Raw genomic sequence first — 19,807 nt, 5'->3', positions numbered from 1 at the left:
CCAGGCAGGCACTGTCCTGTTTCTGCTGCTCAATGCTGTGTGTCCTCAGGTGGGAGTGTGGACCTCTCTGAACCTGAGCTTCCTGCCATGGACAGCCCTCCCTGGGCTGTGCTGTCACCCACTGGGATGAGCCACAGTGAGCTCATTGGGCACACTCAGTAGGGACTTGGGTCCCCATTACCACAGGCTCCACCTGGGGGCGGCTCCCCTCATCAGCCCTAATGGCGAGCCCCAAGGTGCCTTCTTGCAGAGCTGGCTGACTGCGACCCCTCATCAGGGGCCTCGCCCCACTCCCAGCTGAGCACTGTCACCCCAGAGGACCTGGGGCTTCTGGAGGAAGGGCTGGCCAGCCCTGAGCCCTTGAGTCTGGAGGAGGTCTCGGAGAGGTATGAGTCCAGCTGTCCGGCATCCACTGCTTCCATTCTGGAACAGGACACCCCCAAGCGCTGGAAGCAGCTGGAGCAGTGGTGAGCCCCACAGGGGCAGGGGAACCAAATGGTCAGTCCCCCCAACCCCCCGGCACATGCAGCCAACTTGGCCTATTCCTCGCCCTTCCAGGGTGGCTGACCTGCAGGCCGAGGTGGTGTCCCTGCGGGGACACAAAGCCCGCTGTGAGCGTGCCACGCTGCTGCTGCTGCGGGAGCTTCTGCAGGTGCGGGCTGGCCTGCAGCTGCAGGACTCAGAGCTCAAGAAGCTGCAGCAGGAGGTGCAGCAGGTGGCTCAGGCCCCCGAGAAGGAGGCCCTCCAGGTAAAGCAGTGTCCTCGCCCATGGGCCAGGCTTCCTCGTCCCCGGGTGTCCGGCCAGCTGTTTCCTGGACCCTGAGCCCAGCTCAGCCCCTCTGCCCAGACCGAGAACCTAGACAGTCCCCAGGGTCGGGCTCTGTGATGCCGCTGTGTTTGTTCTGGGAGGGCTGGGAGGGCCCTGGCCTGCACTCACCCCACACCTCCACCTTGCAGTTCCCCGGCCTGAAGAGCCAGAACCAGAACCAGATGCAGGCCCTGGACAAGAGGTACCCCCACTACTCGTGGTGCAGGCTTAGCGGGAGGGAAAGGGGCTTGGGGAAACCCTGGCTGGTGCCAGCCCTGTTGGGGCCTCAGCCGCAAGCTTCCAGTTCCCCCCATTCGATGTCTTGCTCAGCCAAGCAGATATGCCCCATGGAGCCTGGGAAAGGGGTGGGAGGCTTGTTGCTGGGCCCCTTGGTGGAGCCTCCACTCCAAAGGCTGCCCAGCCTGCTCCTGGCCACCCAGAGCAGGGCTAGGCAGGCCCCAGGCAGAAGCAGCTCTTGTGTGCCAGGCTGGTGGAGGTCCGGGAGGCCCTGACCCAGATCAGGAGGAAGCAGGCACTCCAGGACTCTGAGCGGAAGGGCGCCGAGCAGGAGGCCAGCCTCAGGTGGGCCCCCGGGGGGCTGTCTCTGAACCCAAGTGGTCGAATGGGAGTGGAGTCACCAAGGCAGGAAGGCATCCAAGCTGCTGATTAACAAGGGACATCAGGGCCTGTGGACCCTCTGTGGGGAAAACAGACCAGCCCGGGGTCCCCACCCTGTCACCTTCCTCATCAGCTAAGCTCTCAATGACAGGTGGGGACACGGAAATGGGTGTGTTTACCCAGGTGGGCTGTACACTCGGTCTAGGCCCTCCAGCAGCTGGTCCTGGCCTAAAAAGGACTCTTAGTGTCTGGGGGCCCCACCAGCCTCCCTGTGTCTTCCCAGCCAAGCCCTCTGGCCCACTGGGCTGCTGTGACCTGCAGCCATTGCCCCTAGGTTGGCTGAGCTGACCGGGAAACTGAAGCAGGAGGAACGGGACCGAGGGGTAGCCTGCGGAGCCCTGCAGAAGAGCCAGGAGGAGGCCAGCCAGAGGGTGGACCAGGAGGTGGCCAGGATGCAGGTACTCCTGAGGCCAGGACTCTGGCATCTGGGCAGCTAGCTGAGCTGCCAGCAAGACGGTCCGTGCAGGAGACCCCCGTGGTCCCCCAGCCCACATCTTTTCCATCGGCGGATTCTTCCCACATTCTACTCTCTTTATGCTTCTGTCCATGTGTTTGGACCTGGGGGCTGACCCCTAAGTCCTGTACTGTGGTAGCCACCAGCCACAGATGTCTCTGTGTATTGAAATTAGCTGACGTCTTAGACAATTTACAACTCAGTTCCTTGGTCACACAAGCCGCACCACATTGCCAGTGACTGCTGATTTGGCAGCGCCAAAATGGAGCATGCCATCCATCACAAAGTTCCATCTGGGCTGCTGCTCCCCCACCTCTCCCTCCCCGTGTAACCTGCACCTGTAGCCCCTTCCTCAACAATTTTCAGCCTTGGTGCTTCTCTCCAAGCCAGGTGGAAGTCCCTTCCTGAAGACACATCTCCCTGGGGCCTTGCTCCTGGGCCAGTGCCTGTAGCCCTAGAAGGCGGGGCAGGGGACAGGGGTAGCTCCTTGAGACTCAGCCTCATCAGCTCTGCAAATAGAGACCAGGGACTGCACCGCATCCCCAGCTGCTGCCTGCATAGCTTAGCTGCCCAGCTCTGGTGGCCTCCCCTGTCCACTGCCCTGTGAGAAGTTTAATGTCTTTGCTCCATTGAAAGGCAGGAGCTCCAGGAGGCACTGAGCCCAGGGATTTCCGACATGCCCAGCTCACCTCTCCCCGAGCGTGCCTCGAGTCTGGGGTCTGCACCCTGCAGCTGCTGCCTGGTCTTACGCATAAAGTTTTGTTAGCACATGGCCGTACGTTTACTGTTGCCCATGGCCGTGTTTGTGCTGGAACCACAGAGCTGAGGGGTTATGACAGAGACCCTGTGGCCCACAAAATCAAAGTGTCTGCCCTCTGGCTCTTTACAGAAACAGGGCAGGGAGGCTGGTGGAGGCTCAGGGCACACCTGCTCTGCGGGCTGTGGACATCCCTCCCAGCCCTAGAAGGACTTGTGGCTGCGGAGAGGGTGCCTCGTGCCAGAGCCCTGCCTGCCCTGTGGGTGTGTGAGGAGGGGAGGCAGCCTGACTGGGCCTGGACCCCAGTCCCCTGCACCCCAACCTCTTGGTGTAGCAGAAGAGGAGCCGATGGCGGGGGAGGGCAGGATGGGCCCCACCCTGGGCCTGGAGGGCAAGGGCAAAAGTGTGTGCATGCACATATGTGTACAGGTATGTGCATACCTGCAGGAGTGTGCGATCATTTGTGCACAGGTGTGTGCATGACTGTGTACTCATGTGCCCTTAGCCACCCTTCCCCGGGCTCCTGGCAAGGGTGTGATCTGGTGGCTGCTGTGTCACCTTCCCTGGCGGTGTCTGGTGGTTGCTGTGAGAACCATGTGTGTCCTGGGCCCCTGGGAGCTCAGCCATCAGATGCTTCACAGCCCTTGTGCCTGGCCTGCCTGCCTTCCCAGGGATGGTGCGACGGGCCGGCCCTGCTGGGGACACAGGAGCAGGACCCCCTCCAATGGAGATGGTTGGGCAGGAGAACAAGCAAGTTGGCAATGGCATGGTGGGTGGGGGTGGATAGGCAAGTAGGCCGCCCAAGGGGAGGCTGCATGGTGACCATGTAGACCCTCCTCCACAGGCCCAGATGACCAAGCTAGGGGAGGAGATGAGCCTCCGCTTCCTCAAGAGGGAAGCCAAGCTATGTGGCTTCCTGCAGAAGAGCTTCCTGGCCCTTGAGAAGGTGGGCACTTGCGGGCTGGTGGGTTGGTCGTGTCCCCCACACACCTGGCTCACGGCAGATGGGCTGGGTCCCCTGGTAGAGGATGAAGACCTCAGAGAGCGCGCGGCTGAGGGCAGAGAGCGGCCTGCGGGAGGAGCTGGAGAGCTGGTGGCAGCAGCTCCAGGAGCTGGATGCAAAGCGTGTGCAGGCCCTGCGGGGACAGTGCCAGGTGAGTGTGGGGCGGGCACGGGCCGGGCCTGGGCTGGGAGCTGGGGTGGGTCTCAGGCTGCCTCTGCATGGCAGCAGGAAGAATGCCACCTCCTGGAACAGTGCCGGGGCCTGGACAAGGCAGTGATCCAGCTGACCAAGTTCGTGCAGCAGAACCAGGTGTCCCTGAACCGTGTCCTACTGGCCGAGCAGAAGGCCTGGTGGGTGTCTGAGTGGAGCTGCAGGTAGGGCGGGCAGGAATGGCCCTGAGCCCAGCATGAGGCCCAGCCAGGTACCCTGGGCCAGAGTAGCTGCCCTTGTGGGAGCCTGTCCCCCTTGGGGGAGCTCTGTGTGGCAGGATTGGACACAGCCCTGTCTCGGTGGCCCTTGTGGTGACACTCATTGTCTCCTCCCTGGGGCTTCCTAGAAGGTTCTGAAGCCAGCAGCCAGGCTCTCAGCCCTGGCCCAGTGCTGAGGGATCGCCAGCCTTGGCTGAGGGACAGTCTTTCTCAGTGGCACCAACCCCCAGGGATGCCAAAGGGCACTTGGAGGACAGCAGGGCCGGGGAGCTGGCTACCTACCTGCAGGAGAGCCTGGAGGCCATGCAGCTGGCCAGCGAGCTGGCCCAGCAGGAGACACACAGCGCCCTGGAACTGGTAAGGGGGCAGCGCTGGGGCAGCTGTCCTCCTGCGGTCCCCCACTGGTGCAGGCAGCACACTCAGCCCCACCTCTCACAGCTCCGAGAGAAGAGCCAGGCCCTGGAGGCGTCTGTGGCTGAGCTGGTCAGGCAGGTGAAGGACATGAGTGACCACTTCCTGGCCCTGAGCTGGAAGCTGGACCTGCAGGAGCAGACGCTGAGCCTGCGGCTGCACAAGGTAAAAGCCACGGAGCTGCCTGGGGGAGGGCGCCTGGATGGGGGATCCTGGCGCCCCTCATGCTCCCCAGCCATGTCCATCACCCCTGAGGGTAGAGGCCTGAGTGGCGGATCCCAAGCTCACCCAACAGCTGTCCACCAGGCCCAGGATGGCCCTGAGCCCCACAGACCTCCTGCTCGGAGCAGGGTGGCCCAGGGTGAGAGGTCCTGGGGTCCCAACCACAGGAAGGGCTCCACAGAGGGGCCAGCAAAACAGCCTCCACCCTTAAGTTCTTTTTTCTATTTTTCTATCAGCTTTATTGAGGTTCAGTGCACACACCATACAATTCAGCCTTTCAAAGTATGTAATTCAGTCGTTCTTTTAAAACCAGCACCACAATCACTTTTAGAACTTTTCCATCCTCCTAAAAGGACCCCCCACCACCAAGTCATCAACAGTCACTCCCCTCCCTGACTCCGGCAACCACTGATCTGCTCTCTGTCTCTGTGGATTTGCTGGTTCTGGACGCTTTGTGTAAAGCAAATAGTTCACTATGTGGCCTTTTGTGATCAGCATCACATGTTTGAGGTTCACCCGTGTTACAGCGTGTGTCAGTGCTTCCTTGTTACGGCTGAGTAACATTCCATTGTGTGGATGGACCACAGGCTTTCATCTATCTGTCCCCTAATGGACACTGTGATGTTGCCCTTTTGATACCCTTAGTGCTGCTGTGAATACACGTGTACAGCCTTTGGCACGGGCCCCCGTCCCCCGTCCTGCATGTGTGAGCAGGCTACCTGTTGTCTCCCTGTCCATACTGACTCATGGGCAGCTGGGGCTGGTTCAGGTGAGGGAGCGAGACAGGCCTTCCTCTTAGGGACGTGGTTCTGCTCAGTCCGGTGCTCCCTCCAGGGAGGATCTGCATCCCCATAGTGTGGCCCATCTGGGGCTTGTGTGGTCAGTGTGGACATGCTCGGAGTCGAGGCAGGAGCAATGTGCCCTCCAGGAGCTCTGCTGCATGACTGCAACCGTCTTGGGTCTGACTCTGGCTCCAAAGGGCTCAGTCTAGCTGCCTGTCCACCCTCCCTCTCTGGGTGGGCTCTGGCCCTCACTGGGTATCTGCACCCCAGGCACAGAATGAGTGGGAAGTCGCAGAGAAGAGATCTCGGGAAAGCCTGGCCCGGAGTCGAGAGGAGGCTGAGGCGCACCTGCGAGAGGTGCAGAAGAAAGTGGACAGCCTGCCCCGGCAGGTGAGTGAGGACCAGGGGCGCAGCCTCCCCCCTTCCCAGCTGCGCCGCCCTTAGCCGCCTGCCGGCTCCGCGTTTCAGATAGAGGCTGTTTCCGACAAGTGTGTCCTTCACAAGAGTGACTCCGACCTCAAGATCTCCACCGAGACCAAAGCCAGGTGAGGCCCCCAGCTCACTGCCACAGCCTGGCAGAACCGCAGTCCTGGGGAGGGGGGTAAGCTCTGCTGGCTGTCAGGGGCTGGGCTTCTCCCACCTCAGAGGGTACAGCTGTCTCAGAGCAACCCTGCTACATCTCAGGGCTTCCTTACGGTGGTCCTCCCCAGTCCCCTGCATCTGCAGCAGTCCTGACCCCTCGCCAGCCCAGGTCTGGCCTTTCCCTTCTGTCACCTGCTGGGGAACCTCCCTCCCCCAGTCCCCTCTGGAGGGGTCACAAGGCTGAGCATCCCGTGCTCTGCCCAGGATCTCCTCCCTCCATCTGCCCTGCCTCCAAGTACCCCCCACAGCCCAGCAGCCCCAGCCTCTTGTGCCCACAGAAAGTTCGAGGTTGAGGCCATCCGGCAAGAGCTGGCCTCTCTTCTGTCCTCTGTGCAGCTGCTCAGAGGGGGCAACCCCGGGCGGAAGATTGCCGAGATCCAGGGCAAGCTGGCCACGGTACCCCTGGGCCCCTAGGTATGGGCACACTCAGGGAGGGGGGCTGGGGAGTCTGGCTCAGACAGGGGACAACCCCTTCCGAGGGGCCCAGGCAGACCTCCTCCCATCCAGGGAGGCTCAGATCCAGGACACCTGCCTGGGGGCAAGTCTCAAGGAACCAGTCATCCTGCTGGGTGGCTCTCACGTCTCAACCTCTGGAAGTACCAAGTGGGAGCGCCTGTCTGGAGCCCCAGACACTGCAGTGCGTCAACAGTCACTATGAAAGGAGCAGCCCTGAACTCTGGCTGGATCCCGCCTTGTCATTTACCGAGAGGCGAGGACCCGCATGTTGGAGGCCCATTTCTACCCCAAGTGATTGAGGCAGGGGCCGCCTTCAGGTCTGCAGACTCCCTGCATCTGTGCCCACGAAGTGGGGACTGTGTTTAGTTTCAGAACCAAATAATGAAATTGGAAAACAGCATCCAGGATAATAAGACCATCCAGAACCTCAAGTTTAATACAGAAACCAAACTGGTGAGAGGCGGCCCCTGACCTGGCCTTCGCACCCCCACCCCCACCCTCGAGGCTCTGGAGTCTCCCAGGCCCTCCAGGTGGGCCACCTTTCTCCATGTGGAGCCTGACTCCCAGCTCCCCTCGCCCCCACCCCCAGCTTGGCCACCTCCTAGCTTTTTGGTCTGCCTGTCTGCATGTTTGGCCCCTGCAGTGTTTCCCAGCAGATAAGGCCTGGATTTGCCCAGAAAGAGATAAATCTCGTTCGCTGTCCCACCCCCACTCTGGTCCTATTCCTGCATTCCTGTGTCAACTCCCACCCCCGGCCCTGGCCACCACGGCAACCCCAATGCCCCTACGTCCACAGCGCATGGAGGAGATGGCCACACTGCGGGAGAGCATGATGCGCCTGTGGAGTGAGGAGGGCCCCTGGGCCCTGACACTGGGCAGCAAGAGGGTCCTCATGTCCCTGGTGAGGCAGCAGTTCTTCATCAAGGACGTGGGCCCTGGCGAGGTGGTCCCAGTGAACTGCTGGGGCATGTATCAGGCCGTGAGGTGGGCAGTGGGGAGCCACCTGCTGGAGACCCCTCCAGGTCCAGGTTCAGGGCTGGGGGAGGCCCTGAGGGCAGTGGGCGGAGGCGGGGTCCGGGGCTGTGAGCCATGTCTCTGGGCAGGTGGCTTCAGTGGAAGGCTGTCCTCATGAACCTGGTGGCCCGGCGGAGGCCCAGAGTGGTCTTGGAGAAGCCCCTCGGCCAGAAGCCTGCCCATCGGCTCTCATCCCTACCCCTTTCCCCAAAATAAACATGCCCTTGTGCCCATCAGTGTCCAGAGTTCTCTCCCAGGGAGTCAGGAGGTCCCAGGCAGGAGAGTGACCAAGAGGCCCCTTTCCTGGACTCCCAGAACCCCTGCTCCCGCCCAAGCCAGCTGAGCCCCAGGCCCGGCCGCTCCCCCCAGGGCCTTCTGTCCACAGGCACGGTGGCCAGAGACCCACTTGGAACCAGACCCCCAGAGGAAGCGGCTCTTCTGCCTTCATCTAGGAGCAAACAGTGCATTCGTTTGCGCACTCAGACCTGCCCCCTCTCCCTGACCCTCCAGGAAACTCTCAGCCTCTCAGGGCCACTGGCCCTGCCACCAGCTGCAGACATTGCCAGGAGGAGGGGCAGCCCTGGGACCAGCCGGGTGGGTGGGCCATGTGGAAGGGTGCCCTTGCCACTGACTGGAATCTCCCAGGCTGGTCTAGAGGGGAATGCGGCTCACACAGCATGTGGACCCCATGAGCCCACTGCCTCTGAGGGACCACAACAGCTCCTACCCCATCCTCCCCTCCTGTGGGCATAGATCCTGGAAGGCCCATGCCCATTCCCTGCCCTGGCCTGGGGACTCCCGACCTGAGCCAGCTTGTCCTGCTGGTGGCTGCCCTGGCTGGAGGTCCCCGAGGTCTCCTTTCAGGACAGTGATAAGGAGAGTCCAGACCCTTGTTACCCTTGGCTCACCCTCACTGACCCTTGCTTGATCGCTAGGCCTCAGCCAGCTGCACCCCCTCCAGGGCCTGGGCCCCGCCACCCAGCAGCTCGGGGCCAGCCTCAGCTGACCAGCTGGCCAGCAGGTCACTGAAGTCAGGCATGCCAGGGTGCAGCAGGCCCAGGGGGCTGGGCGCCGGCTCCTTCCAGAAGGATGGAGGGAGCTTCCTCTGGGTCATGGGGGTGATGTGGCCATACTTGCGCTCCAGCCTCAGGCGGTGGCTGGCAGGTGCCCTGGGTCCTGAGTACTGTCGCAGCCCGTAATCGAAAAGCTCAGCCAGGGGCCCCAGTGGCTGCGCCCCATCCCCACCGATCCCTGGCCCATGTGGCTGCCCCTCGGGGCCCCTGGGTGAGCAGACCCCAGGCTCGGTGGCTTCGTCATCTTCTAGGGAAGCACCCTGGGCTGGGTACACCAGGTCAGCGCAGGGGAGCTCTCTGGCCGAGCTGCCAGCCAGGTGGCTGTCAGTGTAGATGTCACAGGCGTCTGCGTCCTGCCCTCTGTCCTTGCGGCCAAAGTACCGCTGGATGTCGCCGCTGATGAGCTCAGAGAACCGAAGCAGCTGCAGTGGTGTCTCCGGGCAGCTTGGATCCAGAGGGCCCACTTCTGGGGCCCAGCCTGAGCTCCGGGAGGCTGGGCCGTGGCCCTCTGGCCCCTCGACCTCCAGTTCCTCCTCCCCATCCTCCTCCTCTTCCTCCCCTTCTTCCTCCTCCTCAGAAGTGTCTGGGGGCTCCGGGTCTGAGGGCAGGAAGGGTCCGTGGGACGGCAGAGACAGCCGAAAGTCACAGAGAGGCCGGATCACACCTGCAGCCATCTCCTCCACGTCCCCACCTCCTGGGGCCTCTGGGGCAGCAGGCACTGGCTGGGGAGGGGGGCAGAGAGGGGACAGGTTAGTGGTCAGGGCCCACAGCCCTCCTAGGGGAACAGCTTGTGGGGCCCTTTTTGCTTGGGGAGAGGGCTGAGCTCAGAGGCAGGTGACATTGAGAGAGAGACCAAAAGTGGTAGATACCACAGGCGGGTGGACATGGCAGGAGCAGTGGGTAGCCTGCAGGGTGGAGGCTGCAGTCACCGGCCAGACAAGGAGTGCATCTTGTCCTGCTGCGAGGGTGAGTGACAAGTCAATGCTGATAGAATCATGACTCGGGGAGAGAGAAGTCCCTGGAGAGAGAAGCAGGGAAGCAAGAAGGGAGCCGGTTCAGGGGATGGGGTGCAAGTGGGTCTGAGGCCCTGGACAGCAGAGCCCTCATCCCAGCTCAGGGATGCTGTGGCTCTTGATAAACATGCTGATGTGGTTCTGTCCAGGTGCCAGGCGAGACAGGGGGGTTCCCTTGGCCCACCCCCTACGAGTGTCTGCGGTTGTAAGAGTTCCTGAGGTGCCCACACTGAGTCCAGGAACTGGGCTTGGCTACTTTGACCGGGACACTCTGTCCCTTGCAGCTTTGGGGACTTTGGAGGCTTCAGGGGGCCATGAAGGTGAGCCATTTCTCCGTCCCTTCTAATTCTAGTAAATGCAGCCACTGTCCCAGGTTACTGTGGGTTCCCTGTTAGGGGAGTGAGTGTCCCTGGCCTGGGCACTCAGGCGGGTCAGCTGGCAGTGCTGAAGGAAGGCCTGGGGCTGGCAGGACTGGGGAGGGGTGGGATTTGAGGAGGTGCCTGACAGGGTGGGACTGGCTCTCCCCTTGGTTGGGAGCCCCCTACCCCCACCCCAACAGCAGGGAGGCCTCCTGGTCAGAGCCCTGGGCAGGGGGAGGAAGAAAGGGAAGGTGGTTCAGAGAGTGAGAGAGGGCTCCCAGTTGGCCAGAAAACAGCACCTTGTCTCGGGGGAGGGGCGGGGGAGTCCACAGGCGTTGCTGGGAGTCATGGGAGCTGTGCCGGCCTCCCGCTCCTCCCTGCTGTCCTGCTCTGGGTCTTGCTCACAGTTCTGGTCCCCTCTTCCCTGCTGGGGTGTCTCGTGACCCTAGCTTTGGGCTCTGGGCTCTGGGCATGGCTGCTTGTGTGCCAAGACTCAGGTGCCCCTCTTCCCCTGGCCCATGCTTGTCCTGAAGCCCAGCCCTGCTCAGCCCCGCTGATGACCCCTCCCAGTGGGTGGTTGGTCCCCAAAGACCACCTGGGCAAGGGAGCCCACAGCCTTCCAAGGAGGGAGGAGGAGGCCAGAGGCCAGACTTCCACCGCCAGCTCCCTCCCCACCCGCCACCCAGCCTGGATCCTACCTGCCGAGGCCTGCAGCTCCCGCTGGGCAGGCCCACCTCCACCTGGACTCAAGCATTTATAGCCCAGCTCCGCGGCCTGCCCGGGCTGGCAAATATTTGGTGACGGCATTGTCATCGCAGACTGGACAAATAAAGCCCGTTTGCTTTAGCGCCCGGCAACCAGAGACCCGCGGGGGGAGCCTCAGCCTGCCTGGGGACCGTGGAGTGTTTGCCGCTCGCCCAGCTGGCTCCCACCCGGGCCCCGAGGACCCTTATCTCCACTGCTGATTGGGGCCCGGACCAAGCCTTGTCAAATAGGCGGAAAATTAAATTTCATGCTATTTTGACTTCTGGAGTAGCCTTCTCTAGAGGACATCCTGCTTCTGCAGCACTCCAGGTGAAGGGGGCTCTGGGCCAGCAGCAGGACCTGGAAAGGCCAGGGAGGGCCTGGGACCACCAGCCAGGGCCTAGGCAGTGGGCTTATTAGGCACGTGGGGCCCCTGGAGCCCCTGCCCAGCCCCCTCCTGCCCCTTCCCACTGGTCCAGAGCTGTAGGTGCTTTTGCAACAAGCCTGGTTGAACCCCTCCTCCCGCTGTCCCAGGGCTTCATCCTCACTGTCCAGACTGAGATGGCACCTCCCTTCTCTGGTTCCTTTGTTTGGTTCCTGTACCTTCATCTGAGGGGCTCAGTAGCCCCCTTTCCCCTTCCCTCTTCCCCCTGCCCTGAGCTGCACGGAACCAGCCTGGAGGTGTCTTCACTGCACCTCCCAGGCGGGTTCCAACTGACACCACACCATGAGCAGGACCCCAGGAAGCCTGCCACCCAGCCAACCCTGTCCTTCTAGAGGCCCAGCTCCTCTGCTAGTGCTGCTGCATGAGTGTCCCAGGGCCACCTAACCAATCAACACAAACTGGGTGGCTGAGAACAACAGACAGGGATTCTTTCCAGGTTCCAGGAACTAGAAGTCCAAAACCGAGGTGCCATCAGGGTTGGCACCCTCCAGAGGCTCTAGAGGGCAACCCTCCTCTTGCCTCTCTCCTGGCCTCTGGTGTCCCCTGAGGTCCTTGGCACTCCCTGGACTTGCAGCTGCGACTCTCCAATCTCTGCCTCCATCGTCACGCGACCGATCCCCCGTGGGTGTCTGTGTCCAAGTTTCCCTCTTCTTTTGAGAACACTTGTCCTTGTATTGAGGGCCCACCCCAGAACTGTCTGACCTCATCTTAACTCAGTCACACCTGCAATGACCCTGCTTCCACATAAGGACATGAGTTTTGGGGACACTATGCCACCTCATCAGTCACCAGATGTGTCTATTGCTCCCACCACCCTTGGTGCCAGCTTGGGGAACTCCCAAAGCCACCACTGCTTGTGGGGGACAGGACAGCAGCTCCCTCCCAATTTGTGCCCTGCCCCTGTGCCCCATGGTCACTCATGGTCCCAGATCTGCCTTCCAGCTGTGGGGGCTCACCTGTCCAGGAGGCCAGGAGGGTCACAGATGCCATCTTACCCCTCACTGGGTCCTTCCCCTACAGCTCCAGGTTCCACTGCCCCCTTTGGAGGGTACGGCTCCTCTCCCACCCAGAGACATCTGATTACACAAGGGATGTAGGCAGACCCAGGCCCTTCCTGCAAGTGGGGGCTGCCGGGCAGGTCTGCCCCTGCTGAGTGCTGCCAGTGACTTCTCAGGCATCTGCAGGACCCAACACCTGTAGTCAGGACACCTGGCTTTGATGGAGTGACAGGAGAGGAAAAGTTCTACCCCAGGAGTGGGATCTACTCCTGTCCAGGCTGATAATCTGCCACAAGTGGGTCTTCCAAGCTGCTGGTATCTCACAGCCACGTTATTTGCCTGGAGCAGGACCAGAGAGAGGGGTGGCAGAGGGCAGAGCCATGGCAGGCCCCTGGGTAAGGCTGCAGGGAGAGGGGCAGGATGCCAGCTCCATGGTTGTGTGACATGCCAGGTCTCCTTATGGCTGATGGTTACAACCGATCAATGCAACCCCTTCACCACGCCCCAGAGTGAGTCCTGGCCGGGATCAGTCTCGTGAATCCAGTTCAAATTTATCTGTTCCCCAGAAACTGACCTCAGGCATGGCCACAGTTCTGCCATGAGATGCTGGGGTCCGATGACACGGTTATCAGGTCCTGGCTGTGGGTTAGCCCTGCCCCAGCCATGGCCAGCCTCCCTCTGACTCAGCACAACCAAGATGTCAGCCAAGAACTGAGGAAGGCGGGGGTCAGGGTCTCTGGTGGTTCCCCAGGCTGCTGGGACCCCCTAGGCTCCCTCTCTGCCCACGTATGGCCCCTGCCTCCTGCTGGCCCAGGGAGCACCCACCAGGACCCACCCACGACCAAGGGCTGGACCCCAGCAGCTGCCCAGTTGTAGCTGCAGTGCTATCAGGAACGGCCAGGGCCAGGACCTGGAGGGAGCTGGAGACAGGCTGGGCTGGGGTCTGCCCTGCCTTGCTCAGCCCCTTGAGGGTGGGGCCGAAGGGGTTGGAGGGAAATGCAATCTGGGTGGAGGCCCCAGGAGGGCATTTGGGTCAATCTTCTGCTCTCACCTGTGCTGGGCCCCTGGCTGGGCCTGGGGGCTGGGCTGAGGAAAGTGAGATGCAGCCTTGCCATCCAGAAGGCCCCAGCCTGTGTGGCCAGAGGGGGCTTCCTGGAGGAGGTGGTTTGCAAGCACTCACAGGAACAAGTTCTCACCTGGCCACACTAGGGGAAGGGGAGGTGTTCCAGCACAGTGGACAGCCTGGAAAGGATCCAGGTCACGAGCAGATGGCACCCCTGTGGTCAGTTGAGTGACATCCCCAAAGAGGTCCACACCCTAACCCCTGGGAATCACTTCATGTCATCTCACTTGGCAAAGTGACCCAGCGGAGGTGACTGAGGTAAGGACTCTAAGACAAGAGATGGTCCTGGGCTATCCCATGGGCATGTCTCCCAGAGGGAGGCAGGAGGGTCCAGTTGTGGGGAGGTGGGGACAGAAGCAGAGGGTAACTGTTGGCTTTGTAGGTGGAAGGGGCCTCAAGCCAAGGAACATAGTGGCCTCTAGAATCTCAAAAACAAAGGGATTCACCCCTGGAGCCTCCAGAGTGCTGGGTTAGGGTATGGCAGCCTGAGGAGACCCCTGGTTGGTGGAGAGACACACTATCCCAGAATCACTGCCCAAATATGTCCAGCCTGGTGTTGTGTGGCCAGCCAGGGCCAGGCCGAGTGGCCTGGGTGTCCCAAGCCTCCTGCGCCCATGGGGCCCCTGGGTGGGGCCAGGGGCCAAGGCACTCAGGCTGCCAGGCTTGGGGCCAGAGCAGATGCCCCAGCATCTTGTCCCAGCTGGCCTCCCATTGTGGGCCTCGAGGGGCCTTCAGAGGTCTGTGCCTACCCTCCCGCACCAGCCCCCACCCCTGCTGTCAGGCCTCGGTCCCCAGGAGAAAGACTCTGCCCTTCCAAATGTGGGGGACCTGCCTGTCGCCATGCATCCCTTATTGATCTTCCTCAGGGAAAATCAATAGCTCCAATATGTCAGCTCTCAAGTGGCGCTACAGTAAATTACTCCTGCCATCGGGCACACAAGGGCGGCAGCCTCCCGCCCATTAGTGGGACATTAGGCCTCGTGTGAGGTTTCTCTGTGTGCTTTGAGATAATGAAGGCTAAGGTGTTGGTTTATACCCCTGATGGGGAGGAGGTGGAGGAGGGAGAGAAGGGAGGAGAAGGAGGAGGAAGGGGGACTTGGACAAGAGCAGGCATCGCTGGCAGTGCGGGGCATCTGTCACCCAGCACCCTGCTGAGACTTGCTGGGGTCAGGGAGGGGGGCCCCAGACGCATCTGGTGATGGCTTTCCCACTCTAGGCTCCATCGCATCGGAGAGTCAAGTAAACCACAGCCTTTGGGGCTGTTGTTGCCCTCCGGCCAAGATTCCCCGGGATACACGTGTCTTGGAACAAGGTGGGTTTAAGCAAAGGAGAATTCATAGCACTGGACGTGGGTGTCTCAGGGGTCAGACATTAGAAAGGGCTCAGTGCTGGGTGAGGGCCCTGCTCTGGGTGCCTGCTGTCCAGAGCAGGATGACTGACTGGGCGTTGAACTAGTCTCCTGGGGCTGCCGCAGCCAAGCACCACTCACGGGGAGTTTAAAACAACAGAAAGTTAATTTCTTACAGTTCTGGAGACCAGAGATCTGAAACCATGAAGGCTCTAGGGGAGAATCTTTTCCAGGCCTTTCTCCTAGAGAGAGGCATAGCCGGCAATCCTCAGCGCTCCTTGGTTGGTGGTTGTATCATGCCAGCCTCTGCCTGCCTTTTCACAAGGCTTCTCCCCTGTGTGTCTCTGGGCCTCTTCTCCACTTATAAGCACACCAATCACTGGATTAGGGTCCACCCTATCCAGTTTGACATCATTTTAACTAATTACATCCATAAAGACCCTATTTCCAAATAAAGTTATGCAATGAGTATTTGGGGGGATGTGAATTTGGGGGGACATCATTCAGCCCAGGATAGCATCTTAATACATGTCGTCTAGGAGGGCAGACTAGGCAAAGCCCCAGCCACGGCTGGTAAAGGACCAGGTCCCTCCCATCAGCCAAGACAGGGGTATTTGGTCTTTTTGAGGTTTGGGCCGTGTCCATGTTTTGTCTCCGTTTGGATCTGATTATGGGGGTCTTGTTTGTCCTGAGCCATCGTGGTCACAGTATGGCCTGGTCCAACACTGACATTCTCTGAAATTATGTCCTATGGGAGAGCCCAGATCTGACACCAGGCCAGAGCCCAGAGATTAGGGCCTGCTGGCCTCTTCAGACTCTACAGGACCTGTGTCCTTTGCATCGTGCACTTACCTAGAATGAAGACTAGTAGCAGCAGGAGTTGAGAACCAAGGAGGGGTCCTTTGGACACGTGGATTTGCTGATTCTTTGTTGTGAGCATGTGCGGTTCCTCCCAGACTCCAGCCTTAGAGCATCCCTAGGAACCTGGGGACAGTAAAGGTGCCCTCCACTGCCTTAAGATGGAAGGCCATTTCCACACCATCATGTTTTCAATCTTAACAGCTGTCCTAGGGACTTGCCAAAGACCTCTTGGGCATAGCACCAGTCCTCAAAGGATGCAAAACACCTGTCTTACAGCTGAGGCAGTGCAGGCTCCAGGGGTTAAGTGCCCATCCAAGGTGTCTTATTTCTGTCCCTGTCCAAGGCAGTCATTGAGACCGAGGTGGGTTGGTGGCCCTTTGGAGGCCACCCTGCCCAGGGCTGAAGCCCCAGCCCCTGCCCCCCAGCTCTGTGCCCCTTCTGCTCTCCCAAGTGAGCTTGTGCCCAGATACTCTAAAACATAGCAACCAGGTGGCTGCATCAGCCACCGTCAGCAGCTCCATGCTTTATCTCAGGGATCTTTGATCTCTACCTCCTCCAGGAAGCCCTACAGGTTGCACAGCAGAATGATTCTGGCTCATCCTCCCCCCTTTTCAAGCCCCCTCCTCCTGCCCACAGCAGGTACTCCTGGGGTTCCCTGTGGTTGAATTGCTTTGGCAGTGATTCTGGGTGGAGTTCTAGGGTGGAACAGCTGGGGCGGGGCCCAATGAGGAGGATGTGGGCACACAGGTGCCTCTGTTGACACAGCAGCTCTGAACACAGTCCTGAGTCTGGAGCTGAGCCGCTACCAGACGTTCAGGATCGGGCTTCCCGGGGTGAGGAGATCTCCCAGATGTTGCCGAGCTAGGAACACCTCCAGCCCATCACCCTTGCTCTTGTGTCTCTAGAGTTCCTGGGGGTGAAGAACTTTGTCCCGAGGCTGGTGCTTCTCCTGCCAGAAAGCAGGCTCAGGAGATGTTCCAGAGGCAAAGATGCTGAACTAGGGAGGTAGAACATTCCAGTTGCCAAGTAAAAATTGTCACTTGCCATCTGCCTCTTCAAGGGTTAAATCACTAGCCACCGTAGTCACTGACCTTCAACACACCCTGAACTCCTTTCAGGAAGGAGGCATTCTGTGCTCTGGGAAAAACTGGCAGAACAGTCCTATAGATAGTTAGATATTTTCAGGAGAAAATTTTATGAACCCAATTTCTTGCATCTTCTCATACTTAGAAAAGCATTAAAATAATTAACGGGGACACCCACTCCTCAGAACTAGCAGTAACCTTTCTGTGACTAGCAACAACTTTCTGCCAAAATATGTACTTGATTGCTTGTACCCCCTTCACTAAAATCTCATATATACTGATCTCCCCTCTACCTTTTTGGAGAAGTTCCTCAGAGCTACCCCGAGAGGCTGTCTCCCAGGCTACAGTTCTTATTTTGCCCCAAATGAAACTTAGCTCACAACTCTTCAGGTTGTGCTTTTTTTTTTCAATCGACCCAGTTCACGAGGTGGCCTTGTGATCTGTCACCAAGTCTCCCCACCCCCCACCCCAACACATCATGATGATGCCTGGGCGCTCCTAAGTGGTCTTCAGACATGACGGCTCAGCACAGCCAGGGCCAGTTTGCCTTGAAAGCAGAAGGCTCCAACAGCTTCCCTATGAACCTAACTGGGGAACTGGGTAGACAGTGAGCCCCAGGACTGCCTGAGGGAGACCCGGAGGCCTGACTCCTGAAGGTGGACTGGAAGGTTCCACAAGCATATGCTGCAGCTTCCATGCACAAAGATGGCATGCTAAGCCCTGCACACGTGGTTCCACTGGCCTGGAGAGGGAGATGTGACCGAGTGCCTGCAGGTTTCTTGGTGAGAGCCCTGGGCAGCCCTGCTGCAGTGGGTGAAGGATTGAAGCCTTGTGGCTAAGCAGTACAGGGAAATGCCTGTCTGGGAGGACGGTTTGTGTAGACGCTGCTGTTCTGGCGCAGCACAGAGCAATGGAAAGCTCCAGTGTTGCCGAAAGATCGGCCATGTCCCTGACAAGACGAATTGATGCTCAAAGACATGGTCTTAGAGTATAGAAGAAAAGAAATAGCTTTATTACTTTGCTGGGCAAAGGGGACTGAAAGCAGGCTACCGCCTTCAAAACTGTGAACCCATCTTGGGGATGGGGTAGGGTGATTATATAGCCATAGTTTAAACAATAAAGCATCAATATCAACAGAATTATTTTTTTCTCATGACTCAGAGTGCTGTCATGGTGTCTACAGGTGACCAATTCTATAGAGGATAGTGATTGTCACTCTTTCGATCTCTACCTTGTAAGTGCCGTGGCATCCTTTTCTTGGTAATTCGGGCTATTTTGTAAGGTTACAGTCCCATAACCTTCTCCCTGGAGAACAACTCAGAAACCAAGTATGATTATTGCTTTCGATTACTGGAATAAAGCAGAGACAGTAAAATTAATAGCTTCATTTTAACAATGGACCTGGAGTTGAGAACAGAAACCAGTCAGGTTAGTTGGCCAGTTTAAGAGCAAGCATAACAATAAACAATCTGTTAGCCTAAGTGCCGCCATTTTATTAATTCTCCTTCATAAGGGCTGGGTGAGGGCCCGCCACTGTGCGGCAGGTAGCAAGATGTCCCTGTGGCTGAAAAGTCCAATGAAGAAAGCAAAACTTCGATGCATGGCGATGGGGAGGAGTTTTCCAGGGGCTGCGCCTGCACGGCAGGAGCAGTGCAAGGTGTGGGCCCCAGGCGCCGATCTCAGGCGTGCCTGGCCGATGGGGAGACCCACTCTAAAGCGAGCTCCTCGGATAGACTACGCCAGTAGTTCCTCCATGCCCGCAGGCTTCAAGCCCAGACGGGTGGCGCGACTCGTTCCTCTTCCAGCTTGAGGTGAACTACATTTCCCGGCATGCCCACCCGGCCAGCCCGGGAGGAGGCGGGAGGGCCTGCGACGGAAGAGGCCCCCGGAGAATTGCGTCATTTCCGTTGCGCGAGTGGGCCCACGTTCTGTAGTCGTGAGCAGAGGCCAGAACGGCGCCTGGCTTCCTGTTTCAAGCGACGGAAGTGACGCAAACTCTGTGCGCTGCGGCGCCGAGTGCGGAGCCGGGGTCGTGATGAACTGTGTCCTGTGTGTGCCCACGGCCCGGTGAGCTTAGCGCGGTCTCCGCGGGACTTAGGGCGGGAGCGATAGGCGGGCGCGCTCACTGCTGTCTCTCTTCCAGGGCGGTCTGGGCGCTGAGGCTTGTGAGTGGGGCTTCCCGAAGCCTGCATCCACCGCCCGGTGGCCGGGCTGGAGGCCAGCCCGCGGTTGAGGGCGAGGAAGAGGACGACTCTAACCGCCCCGTTCAATTTTCCTCCAGCAAAGCCAGCCCGTTCCGTTGGACGGTGGAGCACTCCCTGGGCAAGAAGCACCAGAGGCCCTGGTGGAAAGTGCTGCCCTTCGGCTTGTCTCTCATGGCTCTAGTCATCTGGTGCTTCCTTAGGCAGGAGACCAGCGCGGACGGGTGGTTAAGACAGATATTGTTAGAAGAGGTGCCAGAGTCCAGCGATGGTTCTGAGGAGTCTGGAACTCCGGTGGCCCACGGGGCGAGAACTTAATGGGGCGCCAGCAGCGAGGGAACAGGCATCTGCCCTTAGGCTTTGACGTCGCGTTTGAGCGTTTCTGACCTGGTTATACGCATCCCTAGACTGAAGGACTTGAATGGTGCGCCTGGCTACGCAGTCCTGTTGTAGGCAGAGCAGAATGTCAGCAGATCGGAACAGCTCCTTACCTGATTCTTGATGGCCGTCAAGTACCTCCAAAAGACTTCCGGTCCATAGAAAAGGTTTTGTTTGCAGCGTGTACTGTTGGATTTGTGGTGTCTTTGTATAACATTATCATGTTTCCAAAGCAATTTTGGTGACACTTGTAATTCAGTGTAATCCACTTTGCAGGTCGATGGCTTTCTGAGGCAGAATAACTGTAAGAAGAGTCAAACTTTGCATTTTATAGTGTACTGTGATGTCTATAAATTGATGTGACTCTTACAAACTAACAGATTGACAATAAATTTTCATTTGGTAATGTGGAATTAAGCCAATTTTTTTTCTTTTCTTTTTTGGCATTTCATTGAAAAAGGGGAGCCTTGTAGTCTTTTCATTTTATTTTTCTTTTATTTTTCCAAAATAGGAACTGAGGAAAG

At 59.1% G+C, this 19,807-nt stretch overlaps 4 protein-coding genes across 4 annotated transcripts; 3 read left to right on the top strand and 1 right to left on the bottom strand.

Annotated features, from left to right (window-relative positions):
- Positions 1 to 222: 222 nt before the first annotated feature.
- Positions 223 to 6,601, top strand: LOC105099786 (coiled-coil domain-containing protein 154; the record flags this gene model as incomplete). The annotated part of the gene is made up of 13 exons (XM_064478766.1): positions 223 to 467; positions 559 to 748; positions 958 to 1,010; positions 1,295 to 1,390; positions 1,761 to 1,884; positions 3,542 to 3,643; positions 3,723 to 3,851; positions 3,926 to 4,050; positions 4,359 to 4,485; positions 4,567 to 4,704; positions 5,814 to 5,933; positions 6,012 to 6,088; positions 6,464 to 6,601. Coding segments are annotated over 13 exons (1,662 nt in total), but the record flags the coding sequence as incomplete, so codon positions are not given.
- Positions 6,602 to 6,977: 376 nt separating this feature from the next.
- LOC135319181 (coiled-coil domain-containing protein 154-like) lies at positions 6,978 to 8,494 on the top strand. The gene is made up of 3 exons (XM_064478308.1): positions 6,978 to 7,094; positions 7,438 to 7,625; positions 7,745 to 8,494. Exons 1-3 carry the CDS (start codon positions 7,023 to 7,025, stop codon positions 7,869 to 7,871), a joined length of 387 nt encoding a protein of 128 aa, XP_064334378.1. The 5' UTR covers positions 6,978 to 7,022; the 3' UTR covers positions 7,872 to 8,494.
- Positions 8,495 to 8,586: 92 nt separating this feature from the next.
- PERCC1 (proline and glutamate rich with coiled coil 1) lies at positions 8,587 to 9,402 on the bottom strand. Its single transcript, XM_031447841.2, has one exon. The coding sequence runs from the start codon at positions 9,400 to 9,402 to the stop codon at positions 8,587 to 8,589; it is 816 nt and encodes a 271-aa protein (XP_031303701.1).
- A 9,277-nt stretch (positions 9,403 to 18,679) lies between these two features.
- LOC105099749 (ubiquinol-cytochrome c reductase complex assembly factor 4) lies at positions 18,680 to 19,696 on the top strand. The gene is made up of 2 exons (XM_010992639.3): positions 18,680 to 18,771; positions 18,848 to 19,696. Exons 1-2 carry the CDS (start codon positions 18,740 to 18,742, stop codon positions 19,221 to 19,223), a joined length of 408 nt encoding a protein of 135 aa, XP_010990941.1. The 5' UTR covers positions 18,680 to 18,739; the 3' UTR covers positions 19,224 to 19,696.
- Positions 19,697 to 19,807: the final 111 nt, after the last annotated feature.

This window comes from Camelus dromedarius, chromosome 24 (genome assembly GCF_036321535.1).
Source record: "Camelus dromedarius isolate mCamDro1 chromosome 24, mCamDro1.pat, whole genome shotgun sequence".
NCBI classification, from domain to species: Eukaryota; Metazoa; Chordata; class Mammalia; order Artiodactyla; family Camelidae; genus Camelus; species Camelus dromedarius.
The sequence above is the reverse complement of the archived record's forward strand: the minus strand, read 5'-3'. Positions and strand labels throughout refer to the sequence as shown.